Raw genomic sequence first — 20,522 nt, 5'->3', positions numbered from 1 at the left:
TAAATGTGTGTGTCTCAGACAAAGGAGCTGTGTAGTTAACTACCACAATGTTAATTTTGATAAATGCATTTCTGTTTTCAGAGTGTGGTAGAGGTACAAACTGACACCTTCTCCCAAATTTTATGTACCTGGTTTTAGATGTTATGGTGTGGTGGTAATATTGTTGTTTTTTCTGTTTAAGAGCTCTAAAAGTTAATTGTTCAACTGTACCTTCAAATCTGCTGGGATTTCCTGTTATGACCTGTACCGAATACAAATATCTTTAGACGACCTTCTGAACAAGGTTATTCAGGATGAGGCCTTGCTGTCTGTTGCTGGTGCCTGGCTGGTGGTTTTGGCAGAAACTGTGAGTTGAAATTCAACCCATGTTACTGCAATTCTGTACGTGTTTATTCTGCTTATTGGTGCCTGGACACAATTTTGTTAATAGCAACTTCTGATCCAATTACTGGCATTTTAAAATAATTTTGATGTTAAACTGTATGCTATAATCGTTGGGGCTTTAATTTTTTTTATATTAAGTGATGTTTTAGTTAGTGGCACCTTTAAAATATTTGTCTGTGTGTTACACAATCAGATCTTTTCATTAGCACCTTAAATCTTTTCACATTTATAGTGTTTGATGTATTGTAGACAGTTTTGAATATCATTTACAAGTGCTTCATTGAATAATCGAACCTGCTGAGGTACCAGCGTGTGCCTTCTGTAAACTGTTTGTGTTAAATAAATTTGTGAAATTTTTCTGCTGAGGGCAGGCTCATTGGCTTACCACTTCTGGAACCCTGCATCCTTACATTATTTCAAATACTACTCAGTACATGCTATAATTGTTGGGGCTTTAATTTTTTTATATTAAGTTGAAGTTTTAGTTAGTGGCGCCTTTAAAATATAATAGTTGCCTTGCCATTCTGTTTTTGTGCTGGGGTATGTGACAAATGAAACATTTCCAAATGAGTAGACAGATCATGATGGTATTTTAAGAGAGCCAGCTGACCCCCCCAACCACATACTTTTCTATAATTTTCGTGTGGGAAACACAACACAGCTCCTACGATGTCAAATGATGTGCAACAATTCTTTGTGGCACCTTGTCACTACATTGCAGCATTGCTCTAGAAACATTCCAGTCTCACATCAGTCACTACATGTGTGTTTGCAAATGTGTACTATAATCAATGGTGAAGAAACAGAGAGAGCAAATGCTGTGAAAAGATCTAATACAAAGTGTTTCATCCAGAACCATGATTTTTGCACAATATATGCCAATGTGATTTACTTTGTTCTTATGCTGTGTTAACCAGATTAGTGTAATGAAAACCGTAATTACCCAAAGACTTATAAGGAAAAGATTATCTAAATTTACAGTTAGAAATAAGTCTCTGCTGTCCTCAGAAGTACAGTAACACCATGGTGAAATGTACTATGGAAGATATTCATACACACTGGGGCTAGTTACAATGTATATTTGGAACCATATGACTTCCAGTTATCAAATATTGTAAAGGAAATATACAGAGTGATAGAACTATACTGAAGGTGAAGCTTAGGAGTAATCAAAGGATTTTCTGCAGATTCCTGGTCATATTCTGAGAATTACTAATAAACTACTAAAAATCATTAGTGTAAAATATGCAAGGCTCACTAATATAACCACTTTGAAGCAAGACATTGCTTATAAGAAGCATTACTTTTATTAGCATGCTAAAAATGTAATTTTCAGGTGGACAACAGATATACCTGGGAGTGAGAAGAGCATGGGCTCATAAATATGATGCGACACTATGTAAAGTTTCAATTAAAAACAATACCTTTCCCACAACGGAGAATAAATGGTACACCATCCCAACGCTCACTCTTTATTTTTAATACTGCTGTGGCAAATGTTGGTGTTGTTGAACCTGCTGGTACTGTAGGATCATCCAGGTAACCCAGCTTTTCTTCACCATTACCATCAGGTTTTCCAACATATTGACCAAGGACTACATCATCTAGAGTAATGGGTGGAATGCATCGAAGTACTTTCACCTGTTTTGAAATGCATACAAGAAAAGTATTATTTTGGTCATATATTAAAATTTTTGAATAATAGACACCGTAAATATTAAATGTACAAACAGTAGCATAAGCATTGCAGTTTTCAACCATTTCACTGGCAATCTCTGTATTCCACAAAGTGAAATTGCTCAACTGAGAACTGGTGATTGGATCTTATGGGATATATGTGCAATCCTATATATACACTCCTGGAAATGGAAAAAAGAACACATTGACACCGGTGTGTCAGACCCACCATACTTGCTCCGGACACTGCGAGAGGGCTGTACAAGCAATGATCACACGCACGGCACAGCGGACACACCAGGAACCGCGGTGTTGGCCGTCGAATGGCGCTAACTGCGAACCATTTGTGCACCGCCGCCGTCAGTGTCAGCCAGTTTGCCGTGGCATACGGAGCTCCATCGCAGTCTTTAACACTGGTAGCATGCCGCGACAGCGTGGACGTGAACCGTATGTGCAGTTGACGGACTTTGAGCGAGGGCGTATAGTGGGCATGCGGGAGGCCGGGTGGACGTACCGCCGAATTGCTCAACACGTGGGGCGTGAGGTCTCCACAGTACATCGATGTTGTCGCCAGTGGTCGGCGGAAGGTGCACGTGCCCGTCGACCTGGGACCGGACCGCAGCGACGCACGGATGCACGCCAAGACCGTAGGATCCTACGCAGTGCCGTAGGGGACCGCACCACCACTTCCCAGCAAATTAGGGACACTGTTGCTCCTGGGGTATCGGCGAGGACCATTCACAACCGTCTCCATGAAGCTGGGCTACGGTCCCGCACCCCGTTAGGCCGTCTTCCGCTCACGCCCCAACATCGTGCAGCCCGCCTCCAGTGGTGTCGTGACAGGCGTGAATGGAGGGACAAATGGAGACGTGTCGTCTTCAGCGATGAGAGTCGCTTCTGCCTTGGTGCCAATGATGGTCGTATGCGTGTTTGGCGCCGTGCAGGTGAGTGCCACAATCAGGACTGCATACGACCGAGGCACACAGGGCCAACACCCGGCATCATGGTGTGGGGAGCGATCTCCTACACTGGCCGTACACCACTGGTGATCGTCGAGGGGACACTGAATAGTGCACGGTACATCCAAACCGTCATCGAACCCATCGTTCTACCATTCCTAGACCGGCAAGGGAACTTGCTGTTCCAACAGGACAATGCACGTCCTCATGTATCCCGTGCCACCCAACGTGCTGCAGAAGGTGTAAGTCAACTACCCTGGCCAGCAAGATCTCCGGATCTGTCCCCCATTGAGCATGTTTAGGACTGGATGAAGCGTCGTCTCACGCGGTCTGCACGTACAGCACGAACGCTGGTCCAACTGCGGCGCCAGGTGGAAATGGCACGGCAAGCCGTTCCACAGCACTACATCCAGCATCTCTACGATCGTCTCCATGGGAGAATAGCAGCCTGCATTGCTGCGAAAGGTGGATATACACTGTACTAGTGCCGACATTGTGCATGCTCTGTTGCCTGTGTCTATGTGCCTGTGGGTTTGTCAGTGTGATCATGTGATGTATCTGACCCCAGGAATGTGTCAATAAAGTTTCCCCTTCCTGGGACAATGAATTCACGGTGTTCTTATTTCAATTTCCAGGAGTGTATTATGTAAATAAATTTGCTCCCCCTTCCACCTGCAGTTTAATTGTAGCCCACTGGAGCAACAAAGCGTTGTGACTAGAAAAAGGTGCAGATCATGTTTGTTTTCAAAAAAGGCTCATCACTGTTGGCCTTTATTGTTAATTTTATGCTCATATATTATGATCTTTAAAGAGTTTGAAAATCTCCTCTGTGAGAGTCAGTACAAGGTTCCATAAATAGTAACTCTGTGAAACTCAGTTCATGGTGTTAATCCACAAGGGCCACAAAGCAGGAGATAGCAGTATGACATCTGGATACTGTGTTCCTCGGTTCCTTGCAGGTATTTCATGCACTTCCACAATGTTATCTAGTGAACAAAATATGAGCTTACAAAAAACTGGGGCCAGCTTAGCGAGTGGACTGACTTCCTAGCAGACAGACTACAGCATGTTATTGTTAATGTTGAGAAATATTCAAATGTGAATGTATCTTTCGGTGTACCACAAGGGGTGTTGTAGGAGGGAGTCTGTGAAGTGAGTAATAAACCTCTCATTTCTGCCACCTCCTCCCAGGCAACTAGGACAATGTTCCAAAAGACACTACACATTCTAAGCACGCAGTAAGGTAAGTTTTCTTCCACAGTCTGTTTTTTCTCCACCAATACATTTTCAATGAGGCTGAAGTCTGGTGCTGGAGTACTCCAGACAAGATGTAAGCTTTCATTCTGTTCTGAAAACCAGTCCTGCCCCATAGCTGACATTTACACTAAAGACTGATCCTGCTGGAAAAAGATTAATCCATCAGGACACAATGATGTACACTAATGACTGATCCTGCCAGAAAAAGATTAATCCATCAGGACACACTGATAAGACCATAAAATCGCACATAATATATTGGGCAGCATCAAATCAGCCATCTATCCGGCAAAGCATCCCAAGTTCACAGGAACACATTGAACCCAAAACTGCTGCAGACACAAAGCTACTGTGAGATGACTTTGGACATGTTTAGATTTAAAACAGGCACCATGTGGATTATATGCTCTTCCTGGACCATAACTCACTGTGCAAAATACTGATTCATCAAAAAATGTTACATTCAGACAGCCACAACAGGCATTTTCCTCAGCAAATGCTAATTAGTAGAGTCCATTATCATCATGGAGCCCTTTTTTAATGGTCACATATTTGTTACGTAGTCCATCCTCCCGAAGCCAGTGCCAAACCATTTCATCTGACCGTTTCAACCACACCATGTTAAGGGGAAAAAAAGATTTTGTTGTGATGTGTTTACAAGTTCATACCCTGGACTGATGTTGTTACACATGGATGACCAGTTTCCACATGCCTACTGGATTTTTCAAGAATCATGTCATTTTATTCATTGTTACACAATGTGCTCTGCAATGCCATACCATTCCCCAGTCTCTGATGCTATCAAATTCTCTTCCTCCACAGTAGCAATGATGTGGACTTGAGGATGAGGCATGGCTCATGAATAAAGCAATTGGACTACAAGCAAGAGGGTTCAGGTATCTGACTTTGTACTGAGTTCTGTCATTGACTATTACAGAAGGAATGGTACAACAGCAGACATAATTCACTTAGTTGGACTGTTAGTCATTGGAGCACACAACTGCCTTTGCTATATGCCCAAGGCTATCACATGCAAAGATAGCTATCAGCAATACAGGTGCGTCTGGAAGATTACCAAATTTTTGGTCCACTGGTGACAGTACCTTGGGAAGAACGAACATAAACTCTCCTGACGACAACATCAACACACCAGTTTGTTTTTGAGGGAGCCTCCTGCAGATACCATGGAAATGTGCAACGCTATATACACTCCTGGAAATGGAAAAAAGAACACGTTGACACCGGTGTGTCAGACCCACCACATTTGCTCCGGACACTGCGAGAGGGCTGTACAAGCAATGATCACACGCACGGCACAGCGGACACACCAGGAACCGCGGTGTTGGCCGTCGAATGGCGCTAACTGCGAACCATTTGTGCACCGCCGCCGTCAGTGTCAGCCAGTTTGCCGTGGCATACGGAGCTCCATCGCAGTCTTTAACACTGGTAGCATGCCGCGACAGCGTGGACGTGAACCGTATGTGCAGTTGACGGACTTTGAGCGAGGGCGTATAGTGGGCATGCGGGAGGCTGGGTGGACGTACCGCCGAATTGCTCAACACGTGGGGCGTGAGGTCTCCACAGTACATCGATGTTGTCGCCAGTGGTCGGCGGAAGGTGCACGTGCCCGTCGACCTGGGACCGGACCGCAGCGACGCACGGATGCACGCCAAGACCGTAGGATCCTACGCAGTGCCGTAGGGGACCGCACCGCGACTTCCCAGCAAACTAGGGACACTGTTGCTCCTGGGGTATCGGCGAGGACCATTCGCAACCGTCTCCATGAAGCTGGGCTACGGTCCCGCACACCGTTAGGCCGTCTTCCGCTCACGCCCCAACATCGTGCAGCCCGCCTCCAGTGGTGTCGCGACAGGCATGAATGGAGGGACGAATGGAGACGTGTCGTCTTCAGCGATGAGAGTCGCTTCTGCCTTGGTGCCAATGATGGTCGTATGCGTGTTTGGCGCCGTGCAGGTGAGCGCCACAATCAGGACTGCTTACGACCGAGGCACACAGGGCCAACACCCGGCATCATGGTGTGGGGAGCGATCTCCTACACTGGCCATACACCACTGGTGATCGTCGAGGGGACACTGAATAGTGCACGGTACATCCAAACCGTCATCGAACCCATCGTTCTACCATTCCTAGACCGGCAAGGGAACTTGGTGTTCCAACAGGACAATGCACGTCCGCATGTATCCCGTGCCACCCAACGTGCTCTAGAAGGTGTAAGTCAACTACCCTGGCCAGCAAGATCTCCGGATCTGTCCCCCATTGAGCATGTTTGGGACTGGATGAAGCGTCGTCTCACGCGGTCTGCACGTCCAGCACGAACGCTGGTCCAACTGAGGCGCCAGGTGGAAATGGCATGGCAAGCCGTTCCACAGGACTACATCCAGCATCTCTACGATCGTCTCCAAGGGAGAATAGCAGCCTGCATTGCTGTGAAAGGTGGATATACACTGTACTAGTCCCGACATTGTGCATGCTCTGTTGCCTGTGTCTATGTGCCTGTGGTTCTGTCAGTGTGATCATGTGATGTATCTGACCCCAGGAATGTGTCAATAAAGTTTCCCCTTCCTGGGACAATGAATTCACGGTGTTCTTATTTCAATTTCCCGGAGTGTATATATGCCACAAGAGATACCAGCCGCACCGACAGAGGGGCGAGTATTGCCATCAACAGCACAGCAATCATGGGCATTACTTTGCATCTGTGAAACATGTGCCCACCGAGTCCTGAGCAGATATACTTCTGTTGGTATGTCTTTAGGATGCCACCCGGTTGCTATGCAGCAGTTCAGTTTGCTGAGGCAAACAAGGATCTACTTATCGCAGTAGCCAAGCAGCCAGCAGTTGCATTCACCATATGAACATGAAGATCACGCCTCTGCAGCCACAACAAACTGCCAGCCAACAGCTATGAGTCTCATCATCTCTGACATTGGCCTCCATGAACTCTGGGCAACAGGGCTTGGTATTTACTGATTTTGTTTAAGGACACTTGTCCTCCTCCTAGTCTGTCCACACTTAGACTTGTGCTATGTGGTCTGAACAGGGCATATTGCTTCAAGATTTTGTATCTTTATCAAAAACTCTAAGAGAGCCATTTAGTGTCAAGTATAGATCAAGACAATTAATTCACTGTGTTCCATTTATCTTGCATCTTGCAACACCAGACGACTTTAGTTGTCAATCATTTTGTTTGTGCTGATCAAAATAAAGCACCTTTGGTTTTATAGCTACCTGAGAATCTCATCTTGTGTTGTGCACCCACATAAGGTCACTATATTTCTGGCAATGAGGATAGAAGGTTTCAAAGTTTTCATCACTACAGTTAATGGTAACCAGTTTTTAAATGCAACAGACAATATTTCTGGCAGCTTTGAGTACAGTCAGTGCTACTAGGGCATTTTTCCAAAACTTGGTGCAATTGGTAGTGCCATTACCAGTGACACTAATTATGTTTTCTCATTCCATTCTGGCAAAACAGCAACAAGAATTGTTGATGCAACTACTTCTTTTTGTGCAGCAACTTAGCGAAAACACGAGCTCATTCTGAACAAGTTGTCCTGCCTGGATGTGGTCCTACACTAGGCAAGGATGATGTTGCCCCTGCCATTTCAAGCATTCAATGAGGAAATGGAACCATAGTGAGCCTTTATTACATGGCTGGAGCACCACTTTGTGGCCTGCAATATTCGGGGTGACAATCGCCAACGTGTCTTTTTACTAGCTTACTCACTTGCAAAAGCCTATCAAACCCTGCAACAAAGTAACCAAGGTGTAAATCCTTGTACCCTACCATATGATTTATTACAGGCCCAACTAAATGCCTATTATGCTTCATGCAGCAATTTTCGTGTGCATATTCAACCTTCAGAAGCGTCTTTCATGACACTACAGGACTCTCTACCAGTCTTTATTTTGTGTACACAAACTCGAAACCCTAAGCACTTCAGCTGCCACAGGGTTGATATTCACCCTTTAGGCACAACAAATTTACAAATTTCTGCTACAAGGTGTTCTCACACTACTCACTTAAGATACTTCAATTACCCTGTGGCATCATTTCAGGCAACTTATTCTTTTCAGGACGGATTACCTCATAATCATTTTTCGTATTAATTACAAAACTGCTTCTTGTGACCAACATGCATGTAAGCTTCGTAGACTCCTCCACTCCTTTCTATATTGGCATTGCTCCACTATCCGCTGACTCACCTGACCATCTGTCGTGCGTCAGTGAGCAGGTCTCTCAAGGGTTTTTGACTACAGGAATGACATCTTGATAGCACTATCACCCCTTCTGCAGATGATGCTCCGCCCACACCTCCAATTGAACTGCCTGTGACGAAACGCACCGCTCTTCTTTGGATCTTCTCTATCTCCTCCGTCAAACCGATCTGGTACGGATCCCACACTGATGAGCAATACTCAAGTATAGGTCGAACGAGTGTTTTGTAAGCCACCTCCTTTGTTGATGGACTACATTTTCTAAGCACTCTCCCGATGAATCTCAACCTGGTACCCGCCTTACCAACAATTAATTTTATATGATCATTCCACTTCAAATCGTTCCGCACGCATACTCCCAGATATTTTACAGAAGTAACTGCTACCAGTGTTTGTTCCGCTATCATATAATCATACAGTAAAGGATCCTTCTTTCTATGTATTCGCAATACATTACATTTGTCTATGTTAAGGGTCAGTTGCCACTCCCTGCACCAAGTGCCTATCTGCTGCAGATCTTCCTGCATTTCGCTACAATTTTCTAATGCTGCAACTTCTCTGTATACTACAGCATCATCCGTGAAAAGCCGCATGGAACTTCCGACACTATCTACTAGGTCATTTATATATATTGTGAAAAGCAATGGTCCCATAACACTCCCCTGTGGCACGCCAGAGGTTACTTTAACGTCTGTAGACATATCTCCATTGATAACAACATGCTGTGTTCTGTTTGCTAAAAACTCTTCAATCCAGCCACACAGCTGGTCTGATATTCCGTAGGCTCTTACTTTGTTTATCAGGCGACAGTGCGGAACTGTATCGAACGCCTTCCGGAAGTCAAGAAAGATAGCATCTACCTGGGAGCCTGTATCTAATATTTTCTGGGTCTCATTAACAAATAAAGCGAGTTGGGTCTCACACGATCGCTGTTTCCGGAATTCATGTTGATTCCTACATAGTAGATTCTGGGTTTCCTAAAACGACATGATACTCAAGCAAAAAACATGTTCTAAAATTCTACAACAGATCGACGTCAGAGATATAGGTCTATAGTTTTGCGCATCTGCTCGACGACCCTTCTTGAAGACTGGGACTACCTGTGCTCTTTTCCAATCATTTGGAACCTTCCGTTCCTCTAGAGACTTGCGGTACACGGCTGTTAGAAGGGGGGCAAGTTCTTTCGCGAACTCTGTGTAGAATCGAATTGGTATCCCGTCAGGTCCAGTGGACTTTCCTCTATTGAGTGATTCCAGTTGCTTTTCTATTCCTTGGACACTTATTTCGATGTCAGCCATTTTTTCGTTTGTGCGAGGATTTAGAGAAGGAACTGCAGTGCGGTCTTCCTCTGTGAAACAGCTTTGGAAAAAGGTGTTTAGTATTTCAGCTTTACGCGTGTCATCCTCTGTTTCAATGCCATCATCATCCCGGAGTATCTGGATATGCTGTTTCGAGCCACTTACTGATTTAACGTATATCCAGACTATTATCTGCTTGCTGGCAACACTACCTCAGGGAGATCAAACATAAACTTTCTAGAAGACACCATCAACACACTGATTTATTATTGAGGGAACCTACAGCAGCTGCCACAGAAATGCGTCTTGCGAAGTGCCAGCCTCACTGACAGCAGCACGAGAATCACCATCAACAGCGCCACAATCAGGTGCACTATTTTGCAGCCACGAGCAACATGCCCACCAAGAGCTGAGCAGAAGTCCTTCCAGTGCAAGTGATATTACACAGTCCACTCACATTAGTGTGACCAGGGTATACATTAGACATTAACAGCACTCACACATGGCAGGTGGTAGCACTAGAAGTGGAGTGTATATATAGTGTATTGGAGTGCCATGGAAAACAGTGTAATCATTGCCATCATGCAGAAATGGATAGATTTACCTGATGTCCAAAGGGGCATGATCGTCGACTTTCGGGCCAAGGGTGGAAGCATTTCTGAAACGGCTAAGTTTGTAAACTGTTCGCATGCACTATCATTAAAGTATACCATGTACGATCAAATGGCACTATCCAAAAACGATACTGAGGTGAATGTGGTGAACAACAGGCAATAAACAACAGGGGCAAACAATGTCTACAGAGATGTGTATAGGTAAACAAATATGCAACTGTTGAGCATCTGACCATCCAGATGAACCAAGGGGGCTACAAACACTGTCTCCCCAATGACCTTTCAGTGGATGTTGCTGCATATGGGCCTCTTCAGCAGGCACCTGGTTCATGCACCCATTCTGACCGTTGTTCATCAGTGATGCAGACTAGAATTTGCATGCCAATACTGCAACTGGACATCCACTGAGTAGCAACAGGTGGCCTTTTCATTCAGATGACTCACATTTTATGCCCCATCGGACAGATGGCAAACACCCTGCAACAATCACTGCAAGGGTCCAGGACTATGGAGAGAGTGTTATGGTCTGGGGAATGTTTTTGTTTTATTCTCCAAGTGTTCTTGTCATTTTGGAAGACACAATGGAACAACACAAGAATGTTTCTACCCTTGGGGAGCATGTCCATTCATGGATGCAATTTATTTTTTCCTTGACACAATGGCATCTACCAGCAGGACAATCCAAGGTATCACTCAGTGCAAACTGTACGTGGATGGTTTGAAGAGCACTACGATGTGTTTACTGTATCCCCTGGCCGCCAAACTCCCTGGATTTATGCCCAACATGGATCGTCAAACCGAGAAACCCAGTGCAACTGGGCACAGTACAGGAGTTGGCATGGCTCCACATACATGTCAGTACCTTCCAGAACCCCACTGACTCTCTTCCTGCACACCTCACAGCAATCCGTATTGCAAAAGATTGTTATTCGGGCTTTTGACAGGTGGTCACAATAATGTGACTGGACAGTGTAATTTTTTCCTTATCATGGCTAACAAATGCAATTCACTTTACTACTCATTATTGGTGATGTTTCTTCATAGAAAATACTGCAGCAAATTAGCATATATTTATAAAGTTCACTTAATATACCAATAATCATTATGATTCCGTAACACATTGAAACCTATCACTTCTACAAAACACTGTACTGTACTGTTCTGTTACGAGATGCCCTTGCTGGCCGTGCATGACACAGTCAACTCTAATTGTATTAATGTTAGACAAAGATCTGCCAAAAAATGGCACATCACTCACTGGAAATGAAAACAACTGAAAAAATAAAACAATAATTTTTTAAAAAAGGTCAAAACTACCACAAATTCAATGTACAAGTATGTAGAATCATCACATTGTTTGAACAAGATTTAGATCACTCAAAAAGAGATCAGAGTCAACAATCATCATGTTTTCAGTATTTTATTGCTTTCAGTTGAACAGCTGACACAGAAATTGAAGTCATTACCAACTGACCAGGAAGTCATCAGTTCAACTCCCCGCACTTACCGTTTTGCCAAGTGTGATAGTTAAGAGTATTTAATAAAACTGAAGAGTAAATTAACTTAGTGCAATAAGTACAGACTAATACTGTTTATAGGTAAGAATAATAGAACATGCACTGATAGTAAAACATAATGCATATGGTTTTACAGAATCATTCAGGCAGACTCTTACCATCTACTTAATACTCTCAGATGCATTTTCATGAATGTAATCCAAGTTTCTTTTCTGGCAACTACTAGGCAAAATAAATGTGCATGCACAAAAGTATCTTTCACTCAGTACGCATATTGCAGAAGATGTGTGTGTTTTAAATGCTTTTACAACAATTTCCAACCAAGACATTATCATGACAACGTTCAAAGAGCCTGCCTGAATTACAATATGTGTTATGATTATCTATGTTTTCAAAACCTAAGCCTCATGATCTGCACCCTTTAACAAGAGCTACTTTTGAGAGGTCCCCAAACAGTGTGTTAAAGTGCACTGAATCGGTAGGTAATCAAATGTGGTCTGCCCTTGCCAGAATTCATTAAATGTTGTTACTGTTGTTGTTGTTGTTGTTGCTGCTGCTGTTGATCATCATTCTTCTTCTTCTTCTTCTCCTTCTCCTCCTCCTCCTCCTCCTCCTTCTCCTTCCTTCCTCTTTTTCCTTTTTCTGTTGTCTTCAGTCCAAAAACTGGTTTAATGCAGCTCTCCTTTGTAAGCCTCTTCATCTCTGAATAAATACTGCAGCCTACATCCATTTGAACCTGCTTACTGTATCCATGCCTAGTTCAATCTCTACAATTTCTACTTCCCAAACTTCCTTCCAACACTAAATTGATGACTTCATGATTTCTCAGAATCCTATCTACCAATCCCTTCTTTTAGTAAAGTTGAGGAACAAATTACTTTTCTCCCCAATTCTGTTTAGTACTTTCTCATTAAATACATCAGAGCTGGTCATGGTGTGCCAAGCTTCATGTAGGCTGCATGTGCAGCCTGCATGCGGGCCAAGGCTCAGGCTGTCTTGGCTTTGCTCAGTTCTTCTTGAAAGTACCCCAGTGCAACATGTGGTTTAGTACTGTGGTGTGGCATTTATCAGGCGGTGCAACTCTCTTCAGTTCAGCAGAATCAGTACTGTTTACCCTTTGCTATTTGTTTGTGGTATGAAGGGCGTTCACAGTTCCAGTGGCTGTTGGCACAAAATGAGGCAATCCAGCAATCTATCATCATTTAAAAATGAATGGGAATGACAGAAGAGAGGGATAAGAATTCTCAGTACATATTATTCAGTCACATAAGTGATGGGTATTGCAAATTTGCTATTAAATGACATTACAATACCATGCAGAAAGAATTTAAGGATTTAGTTGTCAATGAAAGAGCAAAAACTTACAATGATCAACAGATGTGATATACTGTTATACACATCAATAAGCACTTTGTGCTAAATTTGCAGGCATACAGTACATGAAGAATTCGGTGGTATGGATAGCAGACTTTCCGAAGTTGCATGCATTATTCCACTGTTGGTTGCAAAAGTTTTTGATGGAACTACACAAAGTGTACGGAGACTTTATATACTGCTGCAAAGTATGTTGGTTAAGGGAATGATTTTTCACTTTTAAACTCACTACTATTGAATTTAAGGAGGAAAAAGTATTGCACGAACGAAACTTAGTACAACCAGAATGGATTGCAAACCTCGTATTTTAAGTGGACGCAACAGCACACTGTGCACAGAAGGGCACTGCAAGGTGAGAAACAACTTCTTCTGATTTGATTGAGAAGCATTTAAAAAGAAAATTGCATTTTAGAAGGGACACATTCTGATGAACACAGGCCAGTTCCTTAAGGTCACCTGCATCAAAGAAAATATGAGGTTTGCAGAATTCATTGGGGCTTTGAAAAAATTACGAGGATAGTATCCTAAACGTTTTGAGGACACTGCCAATCTTACCTCCATTTTTGGGACTGTTTGCCATTTCAGTTGAAAGTGCCCCTGTGCACATGCAGGTGTAACTGATTGATCCCATTTTAAAGGTGTATCCTTTTACATTAAAACTGTCTAGGATGTCTACACTGCTTTTGTCAGGTAGTTTCCATGTCTCCACAACGAGGCTGCAAAAGTGCTACAATATTTTGATCAACATGTGTGTATGTGAAAGATCTTTTTCAGTTATGAAACTAAATAAGTCATGATTACGTGGCAACTTGAGAGTGCAAAAATCTGGAACTGTCCAAGTCTGTCCATATGCTGACAGTTTGTACCAGATAAAAATTATATCATCTCTTCAACACACGAAACATAATTAAATAATACCGAAAATTTGCTTTGTCTGTAATTATGTTGTTGAGAAACATGAAATGTAAAACCAAGTCATATTCAGTCTGACTGCATTGCCATTTAAATGTGGCACATTCGCAGTTCCCCCTCACGTTGTGTGGTGGTGCGGGAAGTGTGCAGTGAGGATCAGGCTATGGCACTCCTGCCAGTGCATGGTTCACAAACAAAATTCTTGGACACCCCAGAATTACATGATTTATCCATCTAATTTTCAGTGTTCTTCTGCAACACAGCATTTCAAAAGTGGCTATTCTCTTCTAGACTGAAGAGCTTACAGTCTACATTTCACTTCCGTACAAGGCTACACTTCGAATATCTTCAAAGAAAACTTCCTAAGACATGTTAAGAAATTCCTCTTTTCCAGAAATTCTTTCCTTGTTATAGCCAGTCTGCATTTTATATCCTCTCTACGGTATTTCAGCTATCATCAGTTACTTTGGTGCCCAAATAACAAAACCCATCTACTACTGTTAGTTTATTTTTACCAATCTAATTCCCTCAGCAACACCTGATTTCATTTAACTGCATTCCGTTACCCTCATTTTGCTTTTCTTGGTGTTTATCTTATGTCCCCCTTTTAAGGCACTGTCCGTTCAGTAAAATAATCATAAGAAAACCTTAGTGTTCCTCCTCCTGCCATTGAGTAGACTGAATAATCAACCTTTAATGTTCTTCACCTTTCTGCCATGACGTAAAGGGATTAATTTATTATTATAATTTTTGAATAAGTCAGAGTAATCCCACATTGGTATGCTAACAACAAATGTACCCAGCGGTTTTATCAAAGTTGCCGTAAAAAGGGCCCCCAGCTGATTTACAGCTTGAAAACTATAATATGCAGTTGTTTTCCATGTAGTACACGCCTTTTGTGGCATGAGAAAAAAAGAAAAAAAAAAAAAAAAAAGAAATTGCTGCAACTTAATATGGAATCGAACCTCTGCTCCTTTGTGTAGAAAATCAACAAGCTGACCATTCAGCTAAAGTGATGACTAGAAAACATTTCCCTGTTAAGGGACTATGTTGTGTATCTATTGCTAATAGCACCATACTACTACTACTTCTTGTGATTTTCTTTTTTTTTTTTTTTTTTTTTTTTTTTTCCAGAAAAGCATTTGTGTCTTCTTGGAACATGTCTAGAATACAGACAGGAGCACTTTTGTATAATATTTCAAGTAGTGATTTCTTCCCCATGTTATCAATGTAATGTAAAAATGACATGTTGCATTTCACTCACATCATTGCTGTAGCAGACTTTGACTCTTGCTGTGATTTACCACCACCACTTTTCATGTTGTCATATGCACATATTCATGGAGTGCCTTGCACAGGGCAGATTTCCAAATTAATGGAAAGTTGCAAATAGGGTAAAAGAAGAGCCCAACAAAATCTTACACACCAATGAAACTGTGAGGCACATTCATTACGATGTTGGAGAAAGGTCTCTCTGGAACACTAACTGCTGTGAGCAATGTAAGCTTACTCAAGTACTTGCTAAAAAAGCTATGTTGATGCCATAATGGTATTTAACAGAATGTAGCTATCATCACTGCTCACAAAGATGATGAACATCAACTATTACTGGCAATTACATAAATCTTGGTTAGAATATTGTAAGAACAGATAGGTAATCTTGTTATTTTCTCTAACATCAAGCATGAAAAGGACCCCGGCTCTGGGACATCAACTACAGCTTGACACACTAAAAAGAAAACAAGAACTGTATTATCTATATAGACAACCTGTTTCTTCTGGCACATGGAAACATACACAACTCTGGATCAAAACAGCCTACCACAGAACAGAGCAGAGCAACTATATAAAACTTTAAGTATTACTTTATAAACCAACTTACCTAGTCCTGGCCTTGAATAAGGATAAATTAGGTAACTGTTCATAGACAAACTACCAGCAGATAGCTAAGGCTGGGCTTACATGAATATGACTATTTTCACACTCACTAAGTTGCAGCAGATATCAAGAACAAATTTTTAACATATAAAATACAGTGTTTGGTTCAGTGCAATTTCATAATACTTATAGATGTAGTAAATCTGTGGTGGGGTGTGGCTGTAGATTTTGCTCCCACAAATTGAAGTTAATTATTTTAGCCAAATGAGTAAACCAATTATACTTAAGTTTTCTTCTTCATGAGCACTCTGAAGGTTGTGATGGGAATTGTGCCTTTATATTCCCAAAGAAGGTTTAAAACAGTTGAATACATTTCCTAAAATGGAAAAATAAGCAAAAAGTCCTAGAAATTCTTGATTTCGTCACACAATTTTAGAATAATCATAAATTTTATGTCAAAGGAATGACAAAGAAGGTGTGAGTAATACATCCTCTGGAAAGAATTTATGTCTGACATTCACAAAAGACTAAATCTGAAACAAAGTGAGGTGGTGGAGTGGATACAACACTGGTCTAACATTTGGGAAAAGTGTGGTACAAATATTTATCTGGTTATCCACATTTAGGTATTCTGTGGTTTCTTCAAATAAATTGAAATGAAAGGCAGGACAGATCCTTTGAAAACAAAATGGCAGATGCCTTCCCCATCCTTGTCTGATCTAAGTTTTTGCTCCATTTCTAATGGCCCAACTGTCAAGACATCTGGGAATTTCTTCAGCTGTTCTTAGGTATGATGCATCAATTAATTCTGCATAGTCCACATCCAAGATACATTCACAGTATTTACTGGAGAGCAAATACTGACTGTGTCTGCAGTAGTGCCCTGGGTGTATCAAAGCAAATCCTCTGGGACCATTAATTAAAATAAAGTACAGTGTGGAATATCAACACTGTAAGGAAAAGATAGATTGTTACTTACTGTGAAGATGACCAGTAAAGTTGCAGACAGGCACAATGGAAAGACACACAGTATCTTTCAGCCACAGCCTTCATCAGAAAAAGTAAGAAACACACACATATTCATTCACACAACCAAGTACACATCACGCACACATGACCACCGCCACCTCCAGCACCTTGAACCGAGCTACCAGAGGTGGCAGTCATGTGTGCATGATGTGTGCTTTGCTGTGTGAATGAATGCTTGTGTGTTTATCTTTCTTTTTCTGATGAAGGCTGTGGGTGAAAGCTAATGTGGCAATGTCTTTTAATTGAGCCTGTCTGCAACTTCACGTCATCTTCGTGGTAAGCAGCAATCTATCTTTTCCTTACATTGCTGATATTCCAACCTGGTGTTTCCATTGTTTAAAGTACAGTGAGGGCAGGGAGCCAATGGCTTCAGACAGATAAACTAGACTGCAGTTGGCTGAGACAGTTAGTAGCCTAAATATTGATGGCAAAATGGGGATTTGCATGCCACTCATCAGTAAACCATTCAAAGATGGACTGGAGCTGTCAGTTCAGCTATTCAAATCCTCCAACGGCAATATGGAATTAATCTGGACAAAAGAAATGAACTTTGTGAATACAAGATCCACAATTTGCAGAATTACTTTATTGTACTGATAATAACAATGGTGAGAGCTGACTTAATCCTGATGCTGTTATGTCCATTTCACTCTACCACAATAGTATAGTGCCTCGAAGTCTCAAGGAACTTAAGACTTTCCTGTGGTTTGTGACAGATGTACTAATGGATTATAGTAATATCTATGATGGTGTGATTAGTCTAAAGGTTCTTTTATTTTTACAATACTCTTTTTGCTCATCATTTGCCTTATTTGTGTAGATTTTTTCATGATATCATCTGGCAACATACATAGAGCCAAAGAAACTAGAACACCTGCCTAATATTGTGTAGGGCCCCCTCGAGTACATAGAAGTGCCGCAACACAATGTGGCATGGACTTGACTAATGTCTGAAGTAGTGCTGGAGGAAACTGACAGCATGAATCCTGCAGGGGCTGTCCATAAATCCGTAAGAACATGACAGTGTGGAGATCTCTTCTGAACAGTATGTTGCTAGGCATCCCAGATATGCTCAATAGTGTTCATCTCAAGGAAGTTTGGTGGCCAGCAGAAGTGTTGCTGGAACCACCCTGTAGCAGTTCTGGATGTGTCGGGTGTCACATTGTCCTGCTGGAATTGCCCACGTCCATCAGAATGCACAATAGCATGAATGGATGCAGATGATCAGACAGGATGCTCACGTACCTGTCACCTGTCAAGAGTCATATCTATACATATCAGGGCTCCCATATCACTCCAACTGCACACACCCCACACCACTAAAGCGCTTCCACCAGCTTGAACAGTCCCCTGCTGACATGCAAGGTCCATGAATTCATGAGGTTGTCTCCATACCCGAACACGTCCATCTGCTCTATACAATTTGAAACGAGACTTGTCCAACCAGGCAACATGTTTCCAGTCATCAACACTCCAATGTCAGTGTTGATGGGCTCAGGCATGGTGCAAAGCTTTGTGTCGTGCAGTCATCAAGGATACACGAGTGGGCCTTCAGCTCCAGAAGCCAATATCGATGATGTTTTGTTGAATGGTTCGTACGTTGACATTTGTTGATGGGCCAGCATTGAAATCTGCAGCAATTTTTGGAGGGTTTGCACTTTTATCACGCTAAACAATTCTCTTCAGTCATCGTCAGTCCCATTCTTGCGGGACCTTTTTCCGGCCAAAGCGATGTCAGAGATTTGCTGTCTTACCAGATTCCTGATATTCACAGTGCACTTGAGAAATGGTCGTATGGGAAAATCCCTACTTCATCGCCACCTCAGAGATGCTGTGTCCCATCGCTCATGCACTGACTATAAAACCACATTTAAACTCACTTAAATCTTGATAGCCTGCCATTGTAGCAGCAGTAATCGATGTAACAACTGCGCCAGATACTTGTCTTGTGTTGTCGGCCGCAGCACCGTATTCTGCCTGTCTACATCTCTCCGTATTTGAATATGCATGCCTATACCAGTTTCTTTGGTGCTTCAGTGTATTACAGTTCTGTTTTTAATTCTTGGGGTTAATGAAACGTTCCTAGCAAAAAGGGAGTAGTAACTAAAATTATTCAACACATTCTTTTACTAGCAGGGCTAGTACACTGCCTGCATATCTCATGTACCTTTGAGTTATCGGTGCCATATAAGCCTCATATACAGGGTGTCTCACGAGGAATGGTCAATATTCAGAGATATAACAGGAATGCTCGTTTGAAGCAAAAAACTTCACACACATGTATGCTCTAGTCTGAATGGTTTCCAAGATAGAATTCTTTTAACGCACGTTTGTGTCTTGGCTAGTGGTAGGCACATGTGCCTTACCCTCCCAATCTCTTTCATGTTTTGTTCTAACCCAACCAATGTGCAATTGTCTATGATATGTTGTGAGTGAAGTAGTGCAAGGGATTGTGAGGGTATCAAACAGAACCATCAGTTAACTGTGTACATGCACTGGCTAGAACGACACACATCTAACACACCTACACCAATGAAGAATGTGTAGATATGGTGTAAGTTTATAGCTTTTGCAGTGGTAATGGTCCTGCTGCTATCGAACAATACTGTTGGTACTGTTCGACATGTCAAATTCCTGATCACAGAGTGTTTACCAGAGTTTTCAGTGCACTGCATGAAACAAATATTCTTCCAACTTCCCAGTTTTCTTCGGAACATGTAGTTCAGCAATCTGGGCAGGAGCAGCAACACATTGCTGAGATGGTGCAGCGTTGTCCCCCTACCACAGTAAGGTGACATTCTGCCTGTATCAATGTCCCACGAACACATGTATGGCAAACATTACATGCAAAAAACTTGTACTCATTTCATGTACAGCATGTCCACAATTTCACATAGGTAACAACGCCACACAACTTGAATTTCATCACTGGTTAAATGACAATTGTCATTAGCTTCCATTAATACTATTCATTAGTGATGCCACATTTACACATAATGGAATCAGCAACAAATGTAATAATCACTAATGGTCACAGGAAAATCCACAGGCTACAGTGGAAATCAGTTTCCAAGACCATTTTAATCAATATTTGAAACAGCATGACCAGTAACATTTTGATAGGTCCAGTCATTTTAGAAGAGCAAATGAGTTAGCAAAATTACCCACATTTGTTGGAAAAATCATTTAATGAACACTTGGAGGATGTTCCTTTGGCAAAGTGAACTACACCATACTTCCAGCACAATGGAGGCACTCCACACCTTACCAGATGTGGGAGGGAACATCTCAGTTGCACTTACCCTAATCATTGGATTGGTCACAACAGTACAATTACCTTGCCACCAAGACTGGCAGACAGTGCTGCCCTCATTAGGGAATGTG

General features: G+C 42.2%; 1 protein-coding gene across 6 annotated transcripts in view; it reads right to left on the bottom strand.

The window, feature by feature from the left end:
* Positions 1 to 20,522, bottom strand: part of LOC124556788 (glucose-6-phosphate 1-dehydrogenase) — a 300,483-nt gene that overhangs the window by 16,228 nt on the left and 263,733 nt on the right. For all 6 annotated transcript variants that reach the window (XM_047130797.1, XM_047130796.1, XM_047130800.1 and 3 more), the window contains one exon: positions 1,809 to 2,025. In XM_047130797.1, the coding sequence (XP_046986753.1) occupies positions 1,809 to 2,025 (217 nt within the window). The remainder of the gene's footprint in view (positions 1 to 1,808; positions 2,026 to 20,522) is intronic.

Source organism: Schistocerca americana, chromosome X, assembly GCF_021461395.2.
Source record: "Schistocerca americana isolate TAMUIC-IGC-003095 chromosome X, iqSchAmer2.1, whole genome shotgun sequence".
NCBI classification, from domain to species: domain Eukaryota; kingdom Metazoa; phylum Arthropoda; class Insecta; order Orthoptera; family Acrididae; genus Schistocerca; species Schistocerca americana.
This window is presented reverse-complemented; position numbering and strand designations above follow the sequence as displayed.